This window comes from Ipomoea nil, unplaced genomic scaffold, assembly GCF_001879475.1.
Source record: "Ipomoea nil cultivar Tokyo-kokei standard unplaced genomic scaffold, Asagao_1.1 scaffold1622, whole genome shotgun sequence".
NCBI lineage: Eukaryota > Viridiplantae > Streptophyta > Magnoliopsida > Solanales > Convolvulaceae > Ipomoea > Ipomoea nil.
In genome coordinates this window covers 399,778-422,798 of record NW_017618050.1, presented here as the reverse complement: position 1 = coordinate 422,798, position 23,021 = coordinate 399,778, and the positions used below count along the sequence as shown (strand labels likewise).

Sequence of the window (23,021 nt, the reverse complement as noted above, 5' to 3'; positions counted from 1 at the left end):
TCTATTGATCTTTATTGTAACTGTTTCAACTTATGATTAATGAATTAGCTCTTTATTTTCAAAAAAAAAAAAAAAAAAAAAAAGGGTACTCCAGAGAAACAAGAACATAAAATGCTTTACTTTTGTATTTTTTTAAAATTTGAAGATAGATGATGAGTAAAACATTTTAAAAGTATATATTACATAAATAAGTCATTAATGTTAATGCCTCCCAAATCAATGGTTTTATGCAAGATTACATTGGTTTTCTTCAGTATGTAAGTGTAATTTAATTTCTCATATTTGATCCTACTTCTTCTGTGCACGAGCTTAGATGAACTAAGTCAAAAAAAAAAAAAAAAAAAAAAAAAAAAAAAAAAAAAAAAAAAAAGAGCAATGAACAAGTAAAAGGAAACCCACTTACTTCACCCGAACCTCCACAATCTCCCGGTTTAAGTGAGGAGAGCCTAGGAGCCTAAAATGTCCTGTTTTCATCTTTTATGATGACATGTCATTTTTTCATGCAATAAGCTGTAAATGCAAGAATGCAATAACATTAACTTCTGCTAAAATGTAGGGAAGACATCAATCCCTGCTTCAAATGAAAACTCATCACAGTATTGCAGATTTTGTATTCAAAATGAGAAAAGAAGAGGAAAACAAACACCAAAAGGGTGAAAAATGATATTCACTAGCTGGAATTGAATTCTAAAAAGAGAAGTACATCTTTTAGGATAGTCCAATACTTTGATTTTCAGGAATAGATTACAGACCTTCATTCGCTACATGGGAAGCTAAGCTTTTTGATCATTTTTAGAGTTCTGAAATGTGACATGCCCCGTCATAGGATCAACCTGACGATTGTCTCGCGGTCCACCTTTTCGTCCCATGGCCATCATTGGTGGTGGTGGCAACAAGCCTGCTCTAAAGAGAAGACGCTCAACTGGATCCGATGGCTGTGCACCAACTGATAGCCAGTATCTATATATGCCCAAAATTAGCAAATTCCACAATAACACGTTCTAATTATAATGAGGATTCAAAATACAGAACAACATGTTTGGAATAAGCATTTTGCAGAACATAGAGTTATACGCGGTCAAAGAATAACCTAGTTGCCATTTTTGCATTGTGTTTTGACACCAGTATGTAAGAACAGACCAGAAATTGCATTTAGAGAAAGCAAGTAGGAGTTAATGCCACATGGGGTCCTCCGAGTATAGTGGGTTTGCCACGTTTAGTCCTAAACTTTCAAATTGACCATTTGTGGTCCTTCAACTTTCAAATTTAACCATTCGTCGTCCAAGTTAACCACTCATGCTCCTCCAACTTTCAAAATTTAACCACCCGTGATCCTCTTGAAAGGATCATGGTTGGTTAAATTTCGAAAGTTGGAGGACCATGGGGGGTTAACTTGGACCACGAATGGTTAAATTTGAAAGTCGAAGGACCAAAAATAATGGTCAATTTGAAAATTTAGGACTAAACGTGGCAAAACCACTATAATCGGAGGACCTCAGATGATAATAACTCAAGCAAGTAGCTACATAAAACCGGGATATTTGTGTGTTTGTTTAGGACTGCCAAGCACTGTCACTGCAAAATTCATAATTATTTACATTGTCCCATTTACAATCAGGATGGAATTCCTTTGTTCTCGATTACCAGATACAAAACTATGAACTACATGAAACATAAGCCGTTTCCAAGGAATACATAAATAGCATAAAAGCTCATTGACTTTAATATTAATGCCTCCCAAATCAATGGTTTTATGCAAGATTGCATTAGTTTTCTTCAAAATGTAAGTGTGATTTAATTTCTCATATCTGATCCTACTCTTTCTATGCACGAGCTTAGATGAACTGAGAAGTCAGAAAAAGAGAGCATGTGAACAAGTAAAAGGAAACCCACTTACTTCACCCGTTCAAAATTAAGACCCATTTGTTTCCCACCATCTTGACCTGAATAAATCATTAAATCATATAATGAAATGTTAGAAACTTAAAATCTATTGCAATAATAAAGATCATACAAGAACTGATCAAAATCCAAAATGAGTGGTTAGTGATCACTGATCATTTATGCAGTTCCAATGTCCTCAAAGGTCAATACAGATGCAAAGATGAAGAACGCAATGTATAATCAACATGGGTTGAGATGAAATAATGCATGATGACAATGGTAGCTAGCATGGCTGATGGCTGCCTAACTTATCATTCCTGCTCAGCTCATAACCAACAAATAGAATGCTCAAATGCAAAAACACAACCAAAAAAATCCTTCCAATCATCAAACAAAAGAACTAATATTAATAAGAAAAAAGACCAGGTTTTTACTCAAAACCTCAACACCATTTCAATTTCTTCTTCCAAAAAACTAGATGAAACTATAATCTTTGGTGATTTTGAAAAAGGAGGGTTAACAAAATACTGGTAATTTCAATAACATTGACAATTGCCACATTACTTGCTCCTAGTCAACCAAAAAATGAAAATTTAGGGGTAACCCAATCAAATTAGTGACTCTTGACTTGACTTGATAACCATAAAATTACAAGTGACTCACAACTAGGAGCGGTCTATTGGCCTTATTGGTTTGAGCCTGTCAGCTTGTTGAACATATAGCCATTAATAATGTGCAATCCATCTATGACTTTTAGTTGAGATGGAGCACATACTTTAATTTGGAATCTCAGCGCGCGACTACAGTCCACCTGCACACGTAAGGGTCCATGACTTTTTTTTTTTTTTTGAAAACTCAACTGGACTTGATAACCACAAAATTACAAGTTTGACTTTCAACTGGAGCGGTCTATTAGTGTTACTGGTTTGAGTTAGTTATGAGCGACCTAGGTTGATTTACCTAGTATTTTTGCCAGCTATGGTGGTTGTCACTCAAAAATATGAAAATTTGTAATGTATATAAATTTCCCTCCTTAGTCTCACAATCAAAGTTTACTTGATAGATTTGCCAAATTTAAAGCAATATTTAAGCAAATAAACTAAATAATTTTCACGCGTCCAATAAATTTAGTCGCTTTACATAAGAAACTACAAGCAATCTAGAATTTACAGCAGCAAATAGGTAGGTGCGGCGAAATTGAAAGCGGGTGTTGCCTAGGGATTTACCTGGTAGGGGGTTATAGTAACCGAGGACTTCCAAATGCTTGCCGTCTCTGGGAGATCTGCCGTCGGCAGCCATCACTCTGTAGAATGGCTTGTTCTTGCACCCGAACCTCGACAATCTCAGCCTAACCACCATTTTTGCAGATGTATATGCCCTCTCCGTTCTTATGATAAAATGGAATCGACGACTGGGGTTAGGGGTGATACAAAGATTACAAATGATAAGGAAGAAATTATTAATTTTTAGATTTTTTACTAATTTGTAACAAACCCCATTGTCAAACGCAGCGTTTTACAGTTAGAGGCAGTTAGAGTATGCAAGGACAATTGTACCCCTGATTAGTTAGAATATTGTTGTCACTTCTTGTAAGCAGAGAGATCTTTCGTTGAATAATCTACCGACTTTTATTCACTTTCTCTTCTTCTTCTTCCGTATTCTATTACCACTCAAGCAAAACCATTACAGCTGGTATCAGAGCTTCCAAACCGATGACTAACACTCGCTGCGACTACGATGAAGCTGCCAGACAAATCGCCGAGATGCAGGAGCACATGCAAGCGGTGCAAACGCAATTGAATGACACCTAGAGGGCTAACGCAGAGGCATTAGGAGCCTTCCAAGCATTCCAAGCGGAAGTAAGACAGTGGATGGTAGCGATGACAATTCAAGCGGCGGCTAATCCACCGCCAGCGTCTACAATTCCGTCTCCGACCAGGGCACATACGCAGCACACAGAAGGAGGAAGCGCATCTGTGAATCGCGCACATGGAGGTAACCGTCCAGTTCTTACCTATAGTGATGCTGTATCTGGAATACAAGTTAATAACTGGGATCAACCTAGAAACATATTGCGTAGCAACGATTTCCCTAAACCTAGGATTGATTTCCACGAATTTGATGGTACAAACCCTAGGGGTTGGATTAGGAGATGCAATAAATTCTTCTTGTTATACCGTATTCCTGATGAATTGGAAATGGAATATGTCTCTTTCTATATTAAGGGAGGAATTGATGCCTGGTTTGAGAGGTATGTGATTGATCATGGGGGAAAAGTATTTTGGGATGAATTTGCAGAGGATGTATGCAAGAGATTCAGCTCTCTAGATCTGGAATATGTGGAAGAAGAATTTAAATTGCTTAGGCAAACTGGTATGGTGGAAGAGTACAACCACAGGTATGATGAGCTAAAAATTCAGATGTTGATTGCACACCCCACATTAAAGAGGTCTACTTCATCAGAAACTAGATCAGTGGGCTAAAGGGGCACATAAGATGCTTTGTCAAGGCTGCCAACCCATTAACCTTGATAGATGCATATGTCTACGCTAGACAGTTTGAAGAAGGCCTGATGGGAACTAAAGGGCTAGGGAAGGGGCAGAACAAGTCGACAACTATCAATCCTAGGGCATCTTCTACCGGATCCATGAGTGTAAATAAAAGCAAGCCTATGGTGCAACTGAGTCAGGCTGAATTAGAGAAACTCAAAGAACAGAAACTGTGTTTCTACTACAGAGAAAAGTGGAAACATGGACGCAAATGCTGACCTAAGACATTCAATGTAATTATAGGGATTGAGGAGGGCCACCTTGATCAAAGAGAGAGTGTTGAGGAGGGCCACCAGTAAGCACTGAAATTAGGAGTGAGGAGAATGAAGGTCTCGCTGAGGTTTCTCTCTTGGCTATGCTAGGAGGACAAAGACTGAGTACAATCAAGTTGTTGGGAAGAGTGGGAAAAAAGAAATTGATTATTCTTGTGGATACAGGTAGTACACATAGTTTCTTGGATCCTGTGGTGGTCCAAGGACTCAAAACTCACACCTACAAGACCCATCCCCTCTATGTTACAGTAGCCAATGGGCAGACCTTGGCATGTGAAGAAGCCTGCAGTGAGTTTACTTGGACAGTGCAAGGAGAAGAGTTCCAAAGGGATTTCATGTTGTTGAGAATGGGTGGGTGTGATATGGTGTTGGGCATGGACTGGCTGGACCAATTTTCTCCCATCCAACTGCACACTAGACCCCTAGGAATCACATTCTGTAAAGAAGGAAGGGAAATCACATTACAAGGAATCTTTGGAAGGATAAATCTTAAAGGCCTCTAACAAAGAGAGGACTAATTGGGCTAAGAAATGGGCCTTGGGGTTCTTAATCTACTGTTGTGCCTCAGAACAAAGACCTAATGTTCTATTAGGTTCCTGCAATGCAATAGAGTCCTCCTTGTCCCCTACTGAAATTATGGACACTAAGGTGAAGGACTTACTATCTCAATATGCTGATGTTTTTAATGAACCATAAGATTACCCCCCTGCTAGGTTGCATGAAAATGCCATTCCCTTGGTGGCTAATGCAAGTCCTGTTAATCTGAAAGCCTACAGGTACACTCATGATCAAAAAGACATTATTGAGAGGCTGATTGCTGAAATGATGCAGGCTGGAATTGTATGCCCCATTACTTCCCCCTTTGCATCTCCAGTACTGTTAGTGCCAAAGAAAAATGGATCATAGAGATTCGGTGTGGATTATAGAACATTGAACTTGATCACCATCAAGAATAAATACCATATCCCAGTGGTAGAGGATTTATTCTCAAGAGCTATCAGGTCCCATATACTTTTCAAAAATAGACTTGAGGGCCGCCGGTTACCATCAGATTAGAATGAAAGAAGGAGAAGAATTCAAGACTGCATTTAAAACACACCAAGGCTTGTGCGAGTTTAAGGTAATGTCATTTGGTCTTACTAATGCCCCAACCTCCTTCCAAGTCCTAATGAATGAGGTATTTCTTCCCCACTTGAGAAGGTTTATCATGGTATTTTTTGATGATATCTTAGTTTACAGTCCAGGGTTGGAGGCCCAGCTGGAACACCTTGCCACTACTCTGCAGTCGTTGAGCCTATTTGCCAAAAGAAGTAAATGTTTTTTTGCTCAGAAGCAAGTGGAATACTTGGGACATATTCTGTCAGGAGAGGGTTTATCTACTGATCCTACCAAGGTAGAAGTTGTGATGTCTTGGCCAAAACCTTCAACTATTAAAGCATTAAGGGGCTTCTTGGGGCTCACTGGCTATTATAGAAGATTTATCAGAGGGTATGGGGCCATTTGCAAGCCATTGATAGATATGCTCAAGAAGAATGAATTTTCATGGTCTAATGAGTCACAACAAGCTTTTGAACACTTAAAGACAGCCATGTGTTCAGCCCCAGTCCTAGCTATGCCCAATTTTGAGAAGGAATTTGTAGTGGAAACCGATGCATCTTGTAGGGGAATTGGGGTCGTGTTGATGCAGGAAGGAAAGCCAATAGCTTATTACAGTAAAGGGTTGGGACCTAAACACATTGGGTGGTCCATTTATGAAAAAGAATACTTGGCCATACTTAATGCAGTGGAGAAGTGGAGGCTTTACCTTCAAGGAAGACATTTTGTCATCCAAACTAACCACCAAAGCCTAAAGTATCTACTGGAACAGAAAATCACCACAGTCATTCAACAAAGGGGGCTAACTAATCTGTTAGGCTTAGACTATTTTATTGTGTACAAGAAGGGAAAAGACAATACAGCAGTTGCTGCACTATCTAGAAAATAAGAACTAGGAAACTACAATGCTTTATCTAGCTTAAAACCTGCTTGGATAGAAGAGGTACTGCAAAGCTACACTAAGGATGATTGGGTACAAGAAGCAGCCACTACCCTTCTGTTGGACCCAAATTCTGTTCCAACTATGAGGATGGAAAATGGATTGATGAAACATAAAGGCAGGCTGGTGATTGGCTCTCATGGGGAACTAAGGGAGAAATTGATCAATGAATTTCACAACTCTGCTCTAGGGGGTCATTCTGGAATTCAAGTGACTTATTACAGGCTGAAAGCACTCTTCTACTGGAAGGGCATGAAAAAGGAAGTCAAGCAATTTGTTAAGGAATGTGATAATTGCCAAAGGAACAAAACTGAGAATATACACCCTCCTGGTCTTTTGCAGCGCAATTCCTGATCAAGCTTGGGCACAGGTATCCATGGATTTTATTGAAGGGTTACCTAAGTCCAACAATAAAAATGTTATAATGGTGGTGGTGGACAGATTCACTAAGTATGCTCATTTCATCAGCTTATCTCACCCCTTCACTGCAGAGAAAGTGGCTAACTTATACATGGAAAATGTGTATAAGTTGCATGGGATACCACAAGGGATTGTGTCAGACAGGGACAAGATCTTTCTCAGCAAGTTTTGGAAAGGGGCCTTTAGAAGGATGGGGACTCAGCAACACATGAGCTCCTCCTATCACCCCAAGTCAGATGGACAAACAGAAAGGATTAATAGGTGTTTGGAAACTTACCTAAGGTGCATGAGGTCTCACAAACCTAAAGAGTGGGAGAATTGGCTTGCCTTGGCAGAACACTAGTATAACACCAACTACCACTGCTCATTGAGAATGTCTCCCTTCCAGGCCCTGTATGGGTATCCACCTCCACAGTTGGCTGTAAATGATGCAACAAGGGTTGCAGATGAGAATGTAGAGAGTTGGGTTCAAGAGAGAATGCATATGATGAGAGTACTTAAAGAAAATCTGAGGGTAGCACAGCAGAGAATGAAACACTATGCGGACAGAAATAGAACTGAGAGGGCATTTGCAGTAGGGGACATGGTTTACCTTAAGCTGCAACCTTATAGACAAGTCACCATGGCTATCAGGAAAAATATCAAGCTCAGTTCTAAGTTTTATGGACCTTATGAAGTATTGGACAAAGCAGGGCAGGTTGCTTACAGACTAAAACTACCAGCTGGAGCCTTAATCCACCCGGTCTTCCATGTGTCACAGCTCAAGCGGAGGGTTGGCAGTGGGAGGCAAGCCCAAATTGAACCTCCCCAGGTTGGCCCAGTGGGAGGCAAGCCCAAATTGAACCTCCCCAGGTTGGCCCAGATGGTCTGACTCTCACAGAACCAGTAGCTATCCTAGGAAGGAGGATTCTAAACCACTACATAATTTAGTTAATTAGTCAATTTTACATACTAAACTGTCCAGTAAATAATTAACTTTTAAACCCTTAATTTAGTTAATTAAACATACCTTCAGTAATAAATGCAAATGCAAATCCAATTAGTTAATTACAATTTTCAATAGGATGACTCGAATACAAGAATCTTAATTTTCAATCCACTAATAACAAATAGGATGACTCAAATACAAGAATGTTAATTTTCAATCCACTAATGACAAACACTTCCAGAGGGTTTTAAGGGATTTTAGTGCAAGTTAAATAAGATAACTAAAATTATATTTATTTTGGAATATAAAATTCTCAATTTTACCATTGTCTTATTTACATATTTTCAATAATCTAACATTCCTATCAATCTAATATTTCTTAAGGTATCTAACGTTTCGTGAACTAAACACCCCCTGAGTGGATAGAGATTAAATTGGAGCAAATTTAATGCATGCAATAAAATTATAGTCAAAATTCATGACATGCTCTGTATACAGAAACAATAATAAAATTGAAAAACATGAATTTCGATTGAAATTCTATTTCAATAACCCTAAAAAATAAAATAAAATAAAATAAGTGCTTTAGTTTTCATGCTAACATTCATCATTGTCTTTTGATATGTACATCTGTCTAACTTTGCGAGTTGTTCCATGTGCTAATATTCTTTAAAAAAAAAAATGAAGGCTAAAGATATTTACTGGACAATACACTTAGACGAGCATCATTAATAAATTTTAGTTAAAAAGCAAAAAAAAAAAAAAAAAAAAAAAAAAAATTCAAGCGTAGGTGACTCGGTGGGCACATAGCCACAAAATTTTAGATAATCAAAAGCTTTTTTGTGGCAGTTGGAAATCAAACAAAAGGACATAAAGACAGACAAAACTACAACTAAGTTACTTAAAACCCCAAATCCACTCCAGCTCCACCACAATTGTTACCAAATTCTTCTGTTAATGAAAAGTGCATTGCATGTTTGCATTATAAAACGCAGAAAAAGAATGACGTTTCACATAGAATTATAATAAGCCAAGTGAAACATCAAAACAGTCAATACATAAATGGCCCACTATTTTGATGCAGACACCCCCTGCATATACATATTGAACTCAATTGCACTGCACTGCACATGATTTCAAGGAACCAACTGCTGTTGTAGCTCATTAGCAAACGCAACTCAAACACTCATATCGCCTCCCATCATCTGGGAAGAGGAAAACCGTGTGATGAATTAGGATTTGAAGGAGATTTTTCATCAGCATTAGGATACTGTTTGTTTCGCGGGTTTAAAGCCCAAGAATGAGAATAAAAGCATTTCAACAGGAATGTTACCTTAAAGATATCTCCAAACATCCCCTGCAGTGGGCTCTGGCGTCGTAATCCATAAAACTTCTCTGCTATTTCATCTAACAACTACACAGCAAGTATAGCATCAAGACAAATGAGGCAAATAACTGCAAGCTTCATCTGACCCAAGCATGTTTTAGCCAAAATATCTAACAGATGGAAAAGTATTTCAAGTAGGAGATATTGCAGACCTCATTAAATGTTGGTTCTCTTTCTATACTCAGCTTGTAGACCACCCTCAACTTATTAAACAGAGGGATTGCATCTCTCTGCAACCTGCATTATAATTATAATTCAAATGCAGTAGCAAACAGCTCTTTAGACTCTAAATTGCAAAATACAGAGAGGAAAAGGAGTTGATGGTCTAATTCATTACATAAAACCACAATGCTCTCATAATCAGATGGTACTAGAGCAAACTGACACCTTTAAGTGGACATTTCTATAATTACTATGCTATTTTGCAACAAATATAGGTGGTAATTAAAAAGAATTCAACCATAAAAATGACAAAACAAAAAACAAAAACTAAAAGAATTAACGCAGTTGTCTTCAAACCAAATTCTAAGTGGATGAAGCATAGCATTTGAGACAGTTCTGCAAGGTCTTGAAAGAAACCAATGTTTTATAAGATATTTGTGTTGAGAAAGAAGATGTAGAAGAAGTTTTTATTGCTTGCTTGTCTCAATGAGGAGACAATAGATAAATATATATACAGACTAAGAGACACAATCCTAATAGACACAACCCTACACAACTTCAACAGCTATATTTCTACAGACACAACTTTTGTGTTTCAACACTCCCCCTCAAGCTGGAGCATGTATATCATATGCACCAAGCTTGTTACAAATGTATTCAATCCTATGACTTCTTAAAGCTTTAGTAAATATATCAGCTAATTGATTATTTGAGCCTATAAAAGATGTAGTAATATCTCCAGAAGTAACTTTGTCTCGAACAAAATGGCAATCAATTTCAATGTGTTTCGTCCTTTCATGAAAAACTGGATTTGATGCAATATGCAAAGCTGCTTGGTTATCACAAATGAGCTTCATGGACTCCTTTGTAAAAATCTGCAGTTCGGTAAGGAGGTTTTTCAACCACACAAGTTCACATGTTCCAACGGCCATAGATCGATATTCGGCTTCTGCACTTGATCGAGCAACAACATTTTGCTTTTTACTTTTCCAAGAGATTAAGTTGCCACCAAGAAAGATACAATATCCAGATGTTGATTTTCTATCCCATGCACCTGCCCAATCTGCATCTGTGTACCCAATAATTTCAAGGTTTCCATGGTCTTTGTATAACAAACCAGTGCCTGGAGATTTTTTAATATATCGTAAAATCCGAATGGCAGCTTCCCAATGACTTTCACGTGGAGATGCCAAGAACTGACTAACAACACTTACCGCAAAAGAGATATCAGGTCGAGTTACAGTTAAATAAAGTAATCTTCCAACCAATCGTCTATATTTTCCCGGATCTTGGATAAGCTCCCCCTGGTCTGGTAGGAGTTTGATATTTGGATCCATAGGAGTGTCAAGAGGTTTGCAATTCATCATACCTGTGTCTTCTAGTATATCCAATGCATACTTTCTTTGTGATATGCAAATTCCTTGCTTGGATTGTGCTACTTCAATTCCCAAAAAGTATTTTAACTTCCCCAGATCTTTTGTTTCAAAATGTTGGAATAGATGTTGTTTCAACAATTGTATTCCTTCAACATCATCTCCTGTAATGACAATATCATCAACATATACAACAAGATAAATGCTCTTACCATGTTGATGTCTATAAAAGACGGAATAGTCAACTTTGCTTCGATTTAAACCAAAATTTTGCACTACTATGCTGAACCGTCCAAACCAGGCACGAGGAGATTGTTTTAGACCATAGAGAGAACGTTTGAGCTTACAAACCAAGTTACTCTCCCCCTGAGCAACAAACCCAGGAGGTTGCTCCATGTAGACTTCTTCCTCTAAATCTCCATGCAGAAAGGCATTTTTAATATCTAACTGATGCAAGGGCCAATGATGAACGGCAGCCATAGAAAGAAAGATTCTGACCGAAGCAATTTTAGCTACTGGTGAAAAGGTGTCAGTGTAATCAATCCCAAAAACCTGTGTATATCCTTTAGCTACCAGTCGAGCTTTAAGTCTATCAACTTGTCCATTGGGCCCAACTTTCACAGTATAGATCCATCGGCAACCAACAGTTGTTTTACCTTCGGGTAATGAAACTAACTCCCAAGTTCCCGATGAATGAAGAGCAGCCATTTCATCAATCATAGCCTGACGCCAACCAGGGTGGGAAAGGGCTTCTTTAACAGATTTAGGGGCAGAAACAGAAGATAAACATGTGATAAAAGCATTATATGAAGGTGAGAGATTATCATATGAAATAAAGTTGTATATGGGAAAGGGATTTCGTGATGACCTGTTACCTACACGACTTGCAATAGGAGAGCTTGTTGCCGGAACCGGGTTCGAGGGCATAGATAGCTCGAGAGATGAATCAGTTGGGATTTCATCGATTTGAACTGTCGCGGGTGGTCGAGAGCGGGATGATAAGTGTAAGGAAAGGGGGTAACACCGTTGTTTTGTAAAGGAGGTTCAGTAGGTGAGGGACTAGGATTTCTAAGTGATGACGGATCTTGAGGTAAATGTACCTCGGTCCCTCCTTGAAAAGTAGGAACAGGAAAAACATCAGGAAAATGAGAGATGGAGGTCGGTAAACTAGACGAAAAGAAAGGTGTTGATTCAAAGAAAGTAACATCAGAAGATACATAAAATCGATGCTTATCAGGAGAATAACATCTGAAACCCTTTTGCAACCTAGAGTACCCAACAAACATGCATTTTAAGGATTTTGGAGAAAATTTATCACGCCGTGGGGTAGTGTCCCGGACAAAACAGGTGCACCCAAAAATTTTTAAAGGAAGAGTATGAAGAGGCTTATCGGGAAATAAAATATTATAAGGTATCTTACCATGTAAAACAGATGAAGGCATACGATTTATTAAATAACAGGAATGAAGGATAGCATCTGCCCAGAATTCTGGAGGGACTTTATAGTGGAGAATCATGGTGCGGGCTGTTTCAACGAGATGCCAGTTTTTACATTCAGATACCCCATTTTGTTGTGGAGTATCGGGACAAGATGACTCATGGAGGATGCCCGCTGAATCAAGAAAGTTAGATAAAGGAGTTGTAAAGTATTCTCCAGCATTATCACTTCGTAAAGTTTTAATAGACACCCCAAACTGATTTTTTATCTCATTAACAAATTTTTGAAGAACATTAAGTACTTCAGAACGGTTTTGCATTAAAAAGACCCATGTACAACGAGAAAAATCATCAGTGAAGGTAACAAAATATTTAAAACCAAGAATTGAATTATAACGAAAAGGTCCCCAAACATCAGTATGAACTAAGGAAAAAGGGAAAGCAGCTCTTTTATTAACACGATTAGGAAACGATGTTCTAGAATGTTTGCCAAGCTGACAGGCTTCACACTCTAGGGTAGATAAGTGAGACAAACTAGGGACAAGTCGCCGTAATTTTTTAAGGCTAGGATGTCCTAGTCGGTCATGGGCAAGGGAAGGAGGAATGGTAGCAGTGCAAACTGTAGAAGGGTTTGGGGTAGATAATCGATAAAGTCCTTCTGATTCATACCCCGAGCCAATCATCTTCCCCGAACGACGGTCCTGCATAATGACAGAATCAGAAGAAAAAGTGACCGTACAGTCCAAAGATTTTGTAAGTTGATGAACAGAAATTAAATTGAAAGGACAGTTAGGTATATAAAGAATTGAAGAGAGAGGCAAAGTAGGAAGGGGGGAAGCCTTTCCAATTGCAGTAGCCGTACTCTTGGACCCATTACCGAAAACAATAGATGGAAGGGACTTAGACTTGGTGAAATGAGAAAATAAAGATGAGTTACCAGAGATATGCTCAGAGGCACCTGAATCGATAACCCATGGTCCGCTCAGGCCAGATTGTGATACAAGGGCAGTATGAGTTCCATCAGTGTAGGCTGCAGGAGTTAAACCAGAAGCTTTGGGAGTGGCTTTAAATCGGACAAACTCTTCATACTCAGCAGCAGAAATGGTTCGAGAATTTGGTTCCCCAGGTTGAGATTGAGCAACACTTGCTTGCGTACGTACCGGTCTCCCATGAAGTTTCCAACACTGATCTCGTGTGTGCCCAGTTCTATTACAATAATCACACACTCTAGTGTTTTCCTGTCCACCACGATTGTTAGTTCGTCCACGACCACCTTGTGTGACTAGAGCAGATTGTTCGGTAGTGGATGTGTGAGTACCCGGAATGGAGGTGACCTGCAAGAGCCGTTTGAACAACTCGGTGGTCCCCGGGACAATGTTGCTTCCAAGAACTTGATTCCGGATGCTTTCAAATTCTGGACCTAATTTGGTTAAGAGAAGTATGACAAAGAATTTCTCTCGTTGGGTAAGTTGCTCTGCGGGTGTACCACCAATAGGCATGAGTGTACCAAACTCAGCAATCAAACTTTGGGCTTTGCCAAGAAAAGTTTCCATATCAATACCATCTTTCTTCAAGTTAACCAAATTGTCAACAACATTATAGAATTGAGAGACATCATTAGTGTACAGAGATTGAGCTTGACTCCACACCCCGACACATGTCTTAAAGGGCCGGAATAAAGGCAACAATTGTGGAGAAAGAGACTGCCAAAGGAGACTACAAAGTTGAGCATCTAACCTTTGCCAAACTGTCTTTTCTTTTTCCGGTATCATATCCACTTCTTTTTGCAAGTGGTCAACAACACCTTGGCCCATAAACCATAATTCTACGGCATCCGACCAAGAGTGGTAATTTTGAGAACCACATAATCTTTCAGAAGTGATTACCGGGTTTCCAGACAGATTAGGCACATAAACAGAGCTCGAAGAAGTAGATAAATTATTGGCAGGAGAAATAGTACCCGAATTATCAGAATTTCCGTCGGAAGACATCGTGACCAAAAATAAATCTGATTGCACGGAAGGAAAGGAGGAGAGCCGACGATACGAACTGGAAAATCTCGCCGGAAAAGGCCGCCGGAGATGGCCTCACGCGCCGGCGCGTGGTGTCGGAGCGCCGGCGACACGGTGGCGCGTGGAGGAGATTCCGGCGACCGAAATTGATGGGTAATGGTCGCCGGAGGATGGGTAAGGCGGCTGTAGTACTAATTTGATAAAATATCTCACCAATAGCAAGTAATTTGAAAAATTAATTTCGAATGAACAGTAAATGTACTGTTCACCGGAAAAAAAAATTTCAAATTTTGACTTTTGGCTCTTGATACCATGTTGAGAAAGAAGATGTAGAAGAAGTTTTTATTACTTGCTTGTCTCAATGAGGAGACAATAGATAAATATATATACAAACTAAGAGACACAATCCTAATAGACACAACCCTACACAACTTCAACAGCTATATTTCTACAGACACAACTTTTGTGTTTCAACAATTTGGAAGAAAATAATGATAATGTAATCAACTTACGTCAGAAGAAGATAACTGATGAACTGCATTAATTCTAATTCAGGAAACTCAAGCTCCTTAGAGCTGACTTGTTTTTTTAACTCATCCATAATATAGTTGGCATCTCGTAGGTTGCCCAGGGATAAATACCTAGCAGTAAGAAAAAACCACAAGTAACCAATCTTGATTGCATATAAATACAAGAAAATTCTTCTATGCCAATCCATAACAAACTAACAATGCCAGATACAAAAAATTAAAATTTTTTGACAAATTACAAAATGTACCCCATCCGTTAGACCGTTACTATTTTTATTATCCGACATTATTACAAAATCAGTAAGGAAATGGCTCCCATAAATATAATAGGATAATAGCTGTGAGATTCTTGAATAGAGCCACTTCCATATATTCTGTATCCTTACATTCTCACTGACACTTATACTTATGGCTCAAGTATGATGCCCAACACACGGCACTATGGCAGTACTGCATAGTTAGTTTTCCATAGGCAAAATTGGTCCTGCTATATTTTAAACATGTAAAACAGAACATCAAAAGTTCACAGTAAATTACCATGTCCTATCTAACATTTATGGAAGATTTAAAAAATATATATACTCATTTTCTTCACAAATCTCAAACATCATCTCTCATTTCACAAGACTGGATGTAAGAATAAACATGAAAGGGAATAGCAGCACACAAAGTTCCGTAAGTACAATGCAAACATTCTAAAATTTTAAAAACTGAAAATGTAAATCGTAAAGTTGAGAATATACAGAAATTCATGCCTAAGAACTCTGGTACCAAAGTTCAAAATACGGCAGCCAGAGTAGCAAGATCAGTAAGTAATGTTCAAACTTACATTAAAACTGCCCGAGCAATAGCCAAATCCTCTTCTCCAGGGTAACACTGCAAATCGAGAAATACAATTCACACGTGTCCATCAAACAAATCATTAAGAGAAAATGAGAAATTATGCATATAACAAAATAACATATCATCAACTTTATGAAGTTTATAGCATTTTCTCAGTTGAACCTATAAAAAGAAATTTTAAATTGAAGAAGATGAAGTTTAACCTTGCCCATGAAATTGATAACAGTTGAAGTGAATTTCTTCGGATTCTTCCCTCTGACAAAATGGAAAGATACTTTACCCATGTCCTATGAAGCATAAATATGTTAGATACAAGATGAACACGAAGCATTAATATATTACTCCGTATTTCATACTAATTTTGCATGTCCAGTGAAGCATTAATCAAAGAAATTAGCAATAGCTAACAGAACAGAATCACCATAATATGTCAATGGTATATCAATCAATTATACATATATACACACGCATACAAATGTATGCATATATTAGAATGAAGTGCAAAAGAGGAAATGAACCAGTACTAGAAAGTAGAAACGCACCACCTCAGGTGACTCTGAGAATATATATTCAGCCAACATGTCATGAAGCTCTGGAGATCCATACTTATGTGCTCCAAATTCATGGGACCACCTGAGGCAAAAGTTTAAAGAGTCATTTGCATACATTATAGAAAAGAAATAATCAACAAGTAGGTCCAATCCCAGCCCCAATTCATCACCAAACCAACCATTTGAACCATACCCTGATCCATTAACCCATATTTGTGTCAGGGTATACGACAGTAATACAAGCCTCCAACAAATAATAATAATAATAATAATAATAATAAACCAGATATTTACAACTCCCCCCCCCCCCCCCCCCAACAACACACACACACACACAAAAGAAGAAGAATAAGCAAATTCCTTGATGTATTTCCCCAGTGTTTCTGATGAACTGCCTCAAAATGTTAGACCAGATATTTACAACCCCCCCCCCCCCCCCCCCCCCCCACACACACACACACACAGAAAAGAAGAAGAAGCAAATTCCTTGGTGTATTTCCCAAGTGTTTCTGATGAACTGCCTCAAAATGTTATTGATAGATACTCATGTAAGCATCCATAGAAAGAATTAGAGTCTTACTTGAGGGCAGCTTTCAAAAAGGATGTACAAGCCTCTACTCGTGTTTTTGCTGCAGTGAGGGCTTCTGCAACTTTTTGCATGTCATCATCATCAGCTAGCTCCAAATTTTGTGGCACTGTAATTCTAGGAAACTTCTTGTAGATTTTCCTTATGCGGTCTAAAGATTAAAATATGTCATAACCAAGTGCAAAACCAAAACGCTTAGAAGTTCTTCAAGAGCCACATCAATTCAATATATGATATATGTAGCTCAGACATAAATAAAAGTGACAATATTTTGGAGAGGAGTTTGATTAAAGAAAAAGTGCAAGGCTCTTGATAGATGCACTATTTACTGTGGATAGATTTTGCAGTTACAATTTGTGAAGAACATTTACAGTGACAATCTTACTTCCTCAAATCGAGGGAATATATTCATGTTATAACTAATACAGGTCCGCAGAAAGCAGAAAACTTCACTTTAGAGCATTTCTTCTTTGTACCACTCTTTAAAAGAATAATCCCCCATGTTAAAAAATTTTGTTGCCTCACTTTCTTTCAGAAATTGCTGAGGGAAAATTATAACTTGCAAGTGGACAAAAGCCAAGTTTGAATACTTTTTGACACAATGGTATATGGGGTTGGGGGGATCATACATTGTTCTTCCCTTCTAAAGGACTAAGAGAATACCAGTTGAGACAACTAGCCCATGATAAATCAGAACAATCATATTAGACACAAATAGGAAGTATAATGCGTGAAAGAAAATACAAAGATTTACATTAGCTTGATTCACATAAGAAATACTAACCAAGAGTGTCATCATCATAAGAGAAGTTTCCTTTTACGAGGGTGTCCACAAACAAAACAGCAAGCTCCCCCCCACAGGTAACCTACATGATGAAGAAACCAAATGCAATTCATTTGAAAAGAAGTTACTTGTAGGGTTAGGATTCTTTTCATATCCTACTCGTTTTCTGATTTCTGCACCTTTTCCTCTAGCTTGTGCTATTCAGATGGTGAAAATCACCCCTAAATTGAATGCTTTTCACAACATTCGGTTCTTAAAAGGTTTAATACTAACGATTATATCCATGCTAGAAAGCTAACTAAACCTTCATATCTGGATGTGTGTACGATGTGCTTGAGGTATAATAACTAATAACCATTTTATCAAGTTGATAACTCCAGTCCTCATTATCAGTTTCATTATAGAAAATTGTTTTTCCAATCAATAAAGGCCCTTGGAGGTTACACATTTCAAAAGGCTTGTGCTAATTATTAACCAAACTGATAGCAAATACGTAAGTGAGAAAAGTATAACCTGTTCATTTTCCAATTGTGCACAGGCCCCAAACTGAAGAAAATCCAATGCATCAGAAAACCTCTCAGCGCCCACATATCTGGAACAAACCAGTAAATGTCGGGAATTCAAGATGTGATCAATAATAGAGTATTAGAGTAAAAAAAATCTAAAGAAAGGAGAAATGTCAGCAATGGAACCTGGCACTAATAGACTTAAACATCTGCTGAGCTCCATAGTAGTTTCCATCTTTCAGAACCTTCTCCAACTTGTCAATATTCTACAATCTCCACCAAAAAAAAAAAAAAAAAATTAAACTAATAGAAATGAAGTTTCCCACATATCCAATCAATGGCAAAAACCATAAAATACCAAATTAAGAATGAAGAAGAAAAATGTCTAGAAAATTGAGAATCACAGGAGAGTAGGATTAGATTGGATGGGTTATTTACCTCCTGAGCAGGAGGGAGTATGGCTCGCCTGACCCTCTCTCGCAACATACTTATAGCCTGTCACTTCACAACTTCTCACTGGGCCTGCCACAAGACCGGCAACCTCTGAATCACAAGTTCATCAATCTATATTTATTATACTAGCATCTAATAATGCCCAATTTAAATACCAAAGATAATGAGAAATGGAATTGATAAAATTGATTAACGCATAAATGACAATAAGTAGAGTATTGCATGTGATCAAAACCTGAGATCCGGTGGGCGTGAAAGGAGATATAGATTTGTTCTTCAAGTCTGTCTTAGAGGGTTTGTTGTCTCATGCTAAAGAAAGAAACAGAAGGGGAAGGGAATTAGGAAAAAAATAATAATTCAGGAAAAGAACAAAGACACAGACGAGCAATGGAAGAAAGGGAAAAAGACGTGAACAGTGAAGATGTCGAAGAGAGACACGTTTGTCCTAAGGCAATTGTTTCTGTAGAGAACATGTTAATAGACAAATACGAAGACCGGAGTACTATAATTTATCCTGTCTTTTTTTTTTTTTTTTTTTGCTTTAGAAAAGGTAAAATAGACCATCCAACTTTTGTAAAAGTGTTATTAAAACTTTTAAAAATGTAATTATACTCATAAACTTGTTATTTTAGTACATTAAAATTTTAAAATTAATTAATGAAATGTGATAACAAGTCACCCAGAATTCAGACGATACTCCGACGACGGGCAGTCAACGATGGTCACATACTTCATCCGAGCAGAAGGCAACCGCAATGGTGGCCTTTGCCTAGAGATGACGACCAGTGAGGCAGTGATTGCCTTCTCCGCCAGATAGTGCGACACTTCTACGCAAAATAGGGAGACCAACCGATCACCTTTTTCAAAGAGGACAACCGACGATCGATCGTTGGTTGTCGATTGTCAATTTTTCTCCGATTGTTATGGTCAATGGCGATCGAGGCAACCGATGGTGGTCAACGATGGCATATATATTAACCCATTTTACTATGTTGGAATGTTTTATTACATTTTTTGTAAGTTTGAGTGGCTAATTGCATTTTCGTATAAAGTTGGAAATCCTATTTAACCCTTTTTTTCCTTTTTAAAAAATTTTATATTATATTCAAGAAATATTATTTGTACCTTTAAAAAAAAAAAGTTAAATGATCTGAATGCAGCTTGATCAAACACACTGTTTACTTCATCCTTTTTTTTTTTAATCCAATAAAATAGTTACTCCCTCTGTCCCATTTTGCATGTCCTGTTTACTATTCATTGGTCAATCCAACTCTTTCTTCATTGCTTATTTTCTTTAGTAATTTTTAATTATTTTTAAATTTGATTTTTTATGTTTAATAGTACTTTTAATGTAGTTTCTAAATATATAAATTTTATATACTAAAAATAAATTTAATATTATGAAAAAATGAAGTAAAAATAGCTTCAGTCAAGCCTCGTTAAACGAACCAGACAAACAAAATGGGACGGAGGGAGTATAACATTAGGTGTAGTTTGATCCTAAAAAATGAAAGGTACAACTCTTCCCTCCCACCCATTTATACATAGAAGAATTTTTTGTTTATTTATTTATATAATTAATTCCAATATAGAGTAGAGTTTTTTACTTAAAAGCAGTGATCTGAGCTATAACTGCATGTACGGGAAGCTTTGAAGTGTCAAGTGAGAATGGAATAAGTGAAGGATGGAATGGTGGCATTGGTCGAATTTACAGGTTTGCCACCTGGAGCCGGAGCTGATGATTCATTGCAAAATTGTGTAGATTTGATGTTAGGTGCTTAAATCATCTCTAATTGATATAACTACCTCACTGCTCACACATTCATTCACAAAATCACAAATTCAAGAAATCAACAAATTGCTCACAAATTGAACAAATCAACAATCTAGTAATCTACCAAACAGCACATTCATGATTCATTATTATGACCTGCCAATCTGCCAATTGCCATATACCGTATACCAAATACGGCCATTAGGCCATACCAAACTGGCGAACTGCTCTCTGCTCACATTCATTATTCATAAACAAATTCAACAAATCACTTAAGCACATATATTAAATTGATTAAAAATAAAATTGGAGAAATTAGGGATTTAGGGCAAAAATAAGAACCTGGGAGTCAGAGGAGACGAGAGGGCAGAGGCGTTGAGGCGGTAAGGCGGTAAGCCGGCAGAGAGGCCGAGAGGCGACGATTCAATGAACGGAGACGAGAGACAGGAGAAGCAGAGACGAGGAGTGACGAGCGTGCAATCTCAAATCTGAAATAAGGAAAATTAAAAATAATATATATATAATACAGCTCCAAAACCACGTCGTCTTGGGCTGTATAATTTTTGACAGCTGCTTAAGTAACCAACAAGGTTAATGTGGAACAGCTTTTCATTGTGGGGTAATCATCAACATCAACATGTAACTACAACTTTGTCGGAAAACTAGAGAAATGATTTTTTTTGTGATTCAACATTTAGAAGCAGTAAGTCTATTATTTTCTTTCAAGTTGAATATTATATATTAGTGGATGTGTAATTGTGTATGGTATCCTAATTTGCTTCAAAATTTATTGCTCCTTACATCAATTAAATTTTTTAAAGAGTTAAAGCAGCCTCGAGTCACAACCTGACCTGGATGGAAGTCAGGAAGGTGCTTATATTATGAGTGGGTATGTTAATTTTATATTTACATGCTAATTAATGTGTACTTTGAACTCTTATAAAAAACTGAGATACCTTTCTGATTCGGAATAAATTTGAGCTTGGAGAGTGGAGAGGATGAGTATGTGAGATAATAAGAGTTCCTAGTTTAATTACAAAACTGTACGTCCCGGCCTATGTATGTTATGCAACTTTCATTTCAAGTAGTCATTCTAGTTTTGTTTTACATCAAATGTCCTTCCCCATTATGTATGAAATAAAATGAGATATTCAGTTTACAGATAAAATTTTGTATTACTACTTTTATGTATGAAATAAAATACCCTGCATCACCTTTGCCTTATGGTTCAAACATGAAGAAGAGTTGCAGAGAGGAATCTCTTTGTTGCACATCCATGAAATGCAGTTTTGGTCAGAGGAATCTCTTTGTTGCTTCATTCTTCTTTCACACAGCTATATATTTCTTCTTGAAAAGATGATTTTGAGAGTGCAGCTCTCTCGAGATACATGCTTGTGAAACTGGACTTGAGCTGAGGCCTGAGGGAGGATACCAAATCTAAATATACTAGTGTTAGGATCTTGTTTATCACTTCACTCTGCTTTGGTAAGTGATATTGCATTGCATTTGCAGGAAGCACAGAAATGATAGATGTATCATATCATATCAGCATGGGCATGGAAGGACAAGTATTAACTAATTGCATTCATGCTTGTGTATTTTTAACACAGTTTGAACTGTTTGGTGTAAGATTACAACATTAATACAGTGTTTTGTTTATGTTCAGGGCAGCCGCCATGGTGGATGACAGAGCGAGCTTTCCCTGTGAATCCAAATACTACTCGCAAGTCGATCTACGTCAACTCCACAATCCAATCATTCAAAACCCCAAAGGAAGGAACTCCCGCCGCAAACCCCGGCTTCGCCTTATCTTCCCCGCGCACACTTTCGCGCCTTATCACGCTCTTCTCCTCCGCCGACGGCCGACCAAAACTGCTCGATGCTTTCTCCAGCGTTTGGTTGCCTTCTCCTTTACCTGAAATTTTTTTTGCTTTTTAACTAAAACTAGTATTTTCACCCGTGCATTGCACGGAATAGATTTGTTATAATATTTTAAGAATATTTGGATCGATATATAATTGTGTAAATTATAACATCGAATATTATATAGTGCAATTGAAGAATTGAGTTGAATCGATTATGTTTTCTGATGTTAACATCGCTTGAATTCGAGCAAACAATTATCCAATTAATAGCGAACTACTATTCGTAACAACAATTTGGGGTTGCAAATAGTAGCACCTTGTTGTTGTTCGCAGTCTCAAATTGTTATTACAAATAATAATTGGTAGGGAATATCCCAACCGACATAAATTTACCTCGACTGGTCTGCCTTTGTCTTTTCTTCTTGTTTTTGCAGGTAACAGGTCGGGCTTCTTGTGAAGAACCCGGTCGGGGTCCGACCGGGAGTCGCCCGAACGGCAGTGTCGACCACCGAACGGTAGCCCTTTGGCGAGAGAGCTGATAAATGACACGTGGCGGCTCCTTGCGATGACAGACAGGGCACCCGGGAGGATGACACGTGGTGGCTACGTGGAGAGCATGCCGAACGACCGGATTTGTGTCTCCGGCGCAGCGGCTATAAATACCCACAGT

General features: G+C 37.9%; 2 protein-coding genes and 1 long non-coding RNA gene across 9 annotated transcripts; 1 reads left to right on the top strand and 2 right to left on the bottom strand.

Moving 5' to 3' along the window:
• Positions 1 to 502: 502 nt before the first annotated feature.
• On the bottom strand, positions 503 to 7,788 carry LOC109191429 (30S ribosomal protein S16-2, chloroplastic/mitochondrial-like). 2 transcript variants are annotated; one of them, XM_019342088.1, is made up of 5 exons: positions 7,753 to 7,788; positions 7,488 to 7,579; positions 3,111 to 3,271; positions 1,898 to 1,943; positions 503 to 960 (listed from the first exon to the last, which is right to left on the bottom strand). In XM_019342088.1, exons 2-5 carry the CDS (start codon positions 7,526 to 7,528, stop codon positions 774 to 776), a joined length of 435 nt encoding a protein of 144 aa, XP_019197633.1. In that variant the 5' UTR covers positions 7,529 to 7,579; positions 7,753 to 7,788; the 3' UTR covers positions 503 to 773. The 2 variants fall into 2 exon arrangements, with proteins under 2 accessions (XP_019197633.1, XP_019197634.1); XM_019342089.1 differs by lacking the exon at positions 7,753 to 7,788 and having other exon boundaries at positions 7,438 to 7,526.
• LOC109191430 lies at positions 3,227 to 21,924 on the top strand. The gene is made up of 3 exons (XR_002055919.1): positions 3,227 to 3,307; positions 14,396 to 14,403; positions 21,914 to 21,924. It is a non-coding gene; the product is annotated as an uncharacterized LOC109191430 (long non-coding RNA).
• LOC109191426 (Golgi to ER traffic protein 4 homolog) lies at positions 8,990 to 20,972 on the bottom strand. Of its 6 annotated transcripts, none has more exons than XM_019342085.1 (14): positions 20,829 to 20,972; positions 18,948 to 19,021; positions 18,698 to 18,802; positions 18,446 to 18,525; positions 18,267 to 18,345; positions 17,754 to 17,835; positions 16,964 to 17,120; positions 16,375 to 16,465; positions 16,036 to 16,119; positions 15,819 to 15,865; positions 14,972 to 15,100; positions 9,628 to 9,712; positions 9,422 to 9,502; positions 8,990 to 9,293 (listed from the first exon to the last, which is right to left on the bottom strand). In XM_019342085.1, the coding sequence occupies exons 3-14, from the start codon at positions 18,743 to 18,745 to the stop codon at positions 9,267 to 9,269; spliced, it is 990 nt and encodes a 329-aa protein (XP_019197630.1). In that variant the 5' UTR covers positions 18,746 to 18,802; positions 18,948 to 19,021; positions 20,829 to 20,972; the 3' UTR covers positions 8,990 to 9,266. The 6 variants fall into 6 exon arrangements, with proteins under 6 accessions (XP_019197630.1, XP_019197627.1, XP_019197631.1 ...); XM_019342082.1 differs by having other exon boundaries at positions 18,698 to 18,781; XM_019342086.1 differs by lacking the exon at positions 20,829 to 20,972 and adding an exon at positions 19,121 to 19,156.
• Positions 21,925 to 23,021: the final 1,097 nt, after the last annotated feature.